The following is a 653-nucleotide window of genomic DNA, read 5'->3' as shown; positions in this document are numbered from 1 at the left end:
TCAACTCTTTCTTTCCATCCAATTCCATTCTTCCTGAAAGATTGTTCATGTTATTCAGTTACATAGTGAAGTGAAATTACAAACGGGCTGCTTTTTACTAGTTTAGTGAAGAGGCAAGCATGTCGACGCTATCGGTCGGTCCTTAAGGGGAAAGATTTGATTTTGTAGACATTCTGCGTTTTACGACACTAACAGTTCTGTCATGCAAGAACACCAGATGTACTGATATACATGCTGAACTATTAAAATTTACTTGAAGGACAGTCGGAAAAGACCAAGACAATGAATAGAAAGTAAGATCATGCATTTTCTTTGAACAAACACAAAACTTTTCAAGGTTTTCTGCAAAGTTTTATTTTCAAAATGAAACTCGTGGACATGCGGTTGGTTATACCCAATTAAGAGAAAAGGGCTTTGTCATGCTACTCATTTTTTCAATGAGTGGATATTTTCCTTCCCCGCAGAAGGTGCCGGTAAAGTCATCAAAGTCGAAATTCCAAACCATTGCACCAGCAAATCCTCCTCCGTTGATGTAGTCCATCTGAAGAAAAACGTTTTTGGAAGAGTTGGTTTCATATAGTAGTATAAGGTTTTACGGCGCTCGCAACTGCTAAGGTCATATGAGCGCGCGAAACACAAGTTGTTCACCTCTG

The 653-nt window shown here is 38.9% G+C and overlaps 1 protein-coding gene across 1 annotated transcript in view; it reads right to left on the bottom strand.

Moving 5' to 3' along the window:
- Window positions 1-329: 329 nt before the first annotated feature.
- LOC101855692 (chitotriosidase-1) overlaps window positions 330-653 on the bottom strand; it is a gene marked incomplete at its 5' end in the record, with an annotated part of 9507 nt that continues 9183 nt past the window's right edge. Inside the window, 1 exon segment of the mRNA XM_013086494.2 lies at window positions 330-541. Within this exon segment, the coding sequence (XP_012941948.1) occupies window positions 389-541 (153 nt within the window).

The sequence above is a fragment of the Aplysia californica genome, unplaced genomic scaffold (genome assembly GCF_000002075.1).
Source record: "Aplysia californica isolate F4 #8 unplaced genomic scaffold, AplCal3.0 scaffold00018, whole genome shotgun sequence".
NCBI lineage: Eukaryota > Metazoa > Mollusca > Gastropoda > Aplysiida > Aplysiidae > Aplysia > Aplysia californica.
Note: the sequence above shows the minus strand (reverse complement) of the source record. Positions and strands in the feature narration are given on the sequence as shown.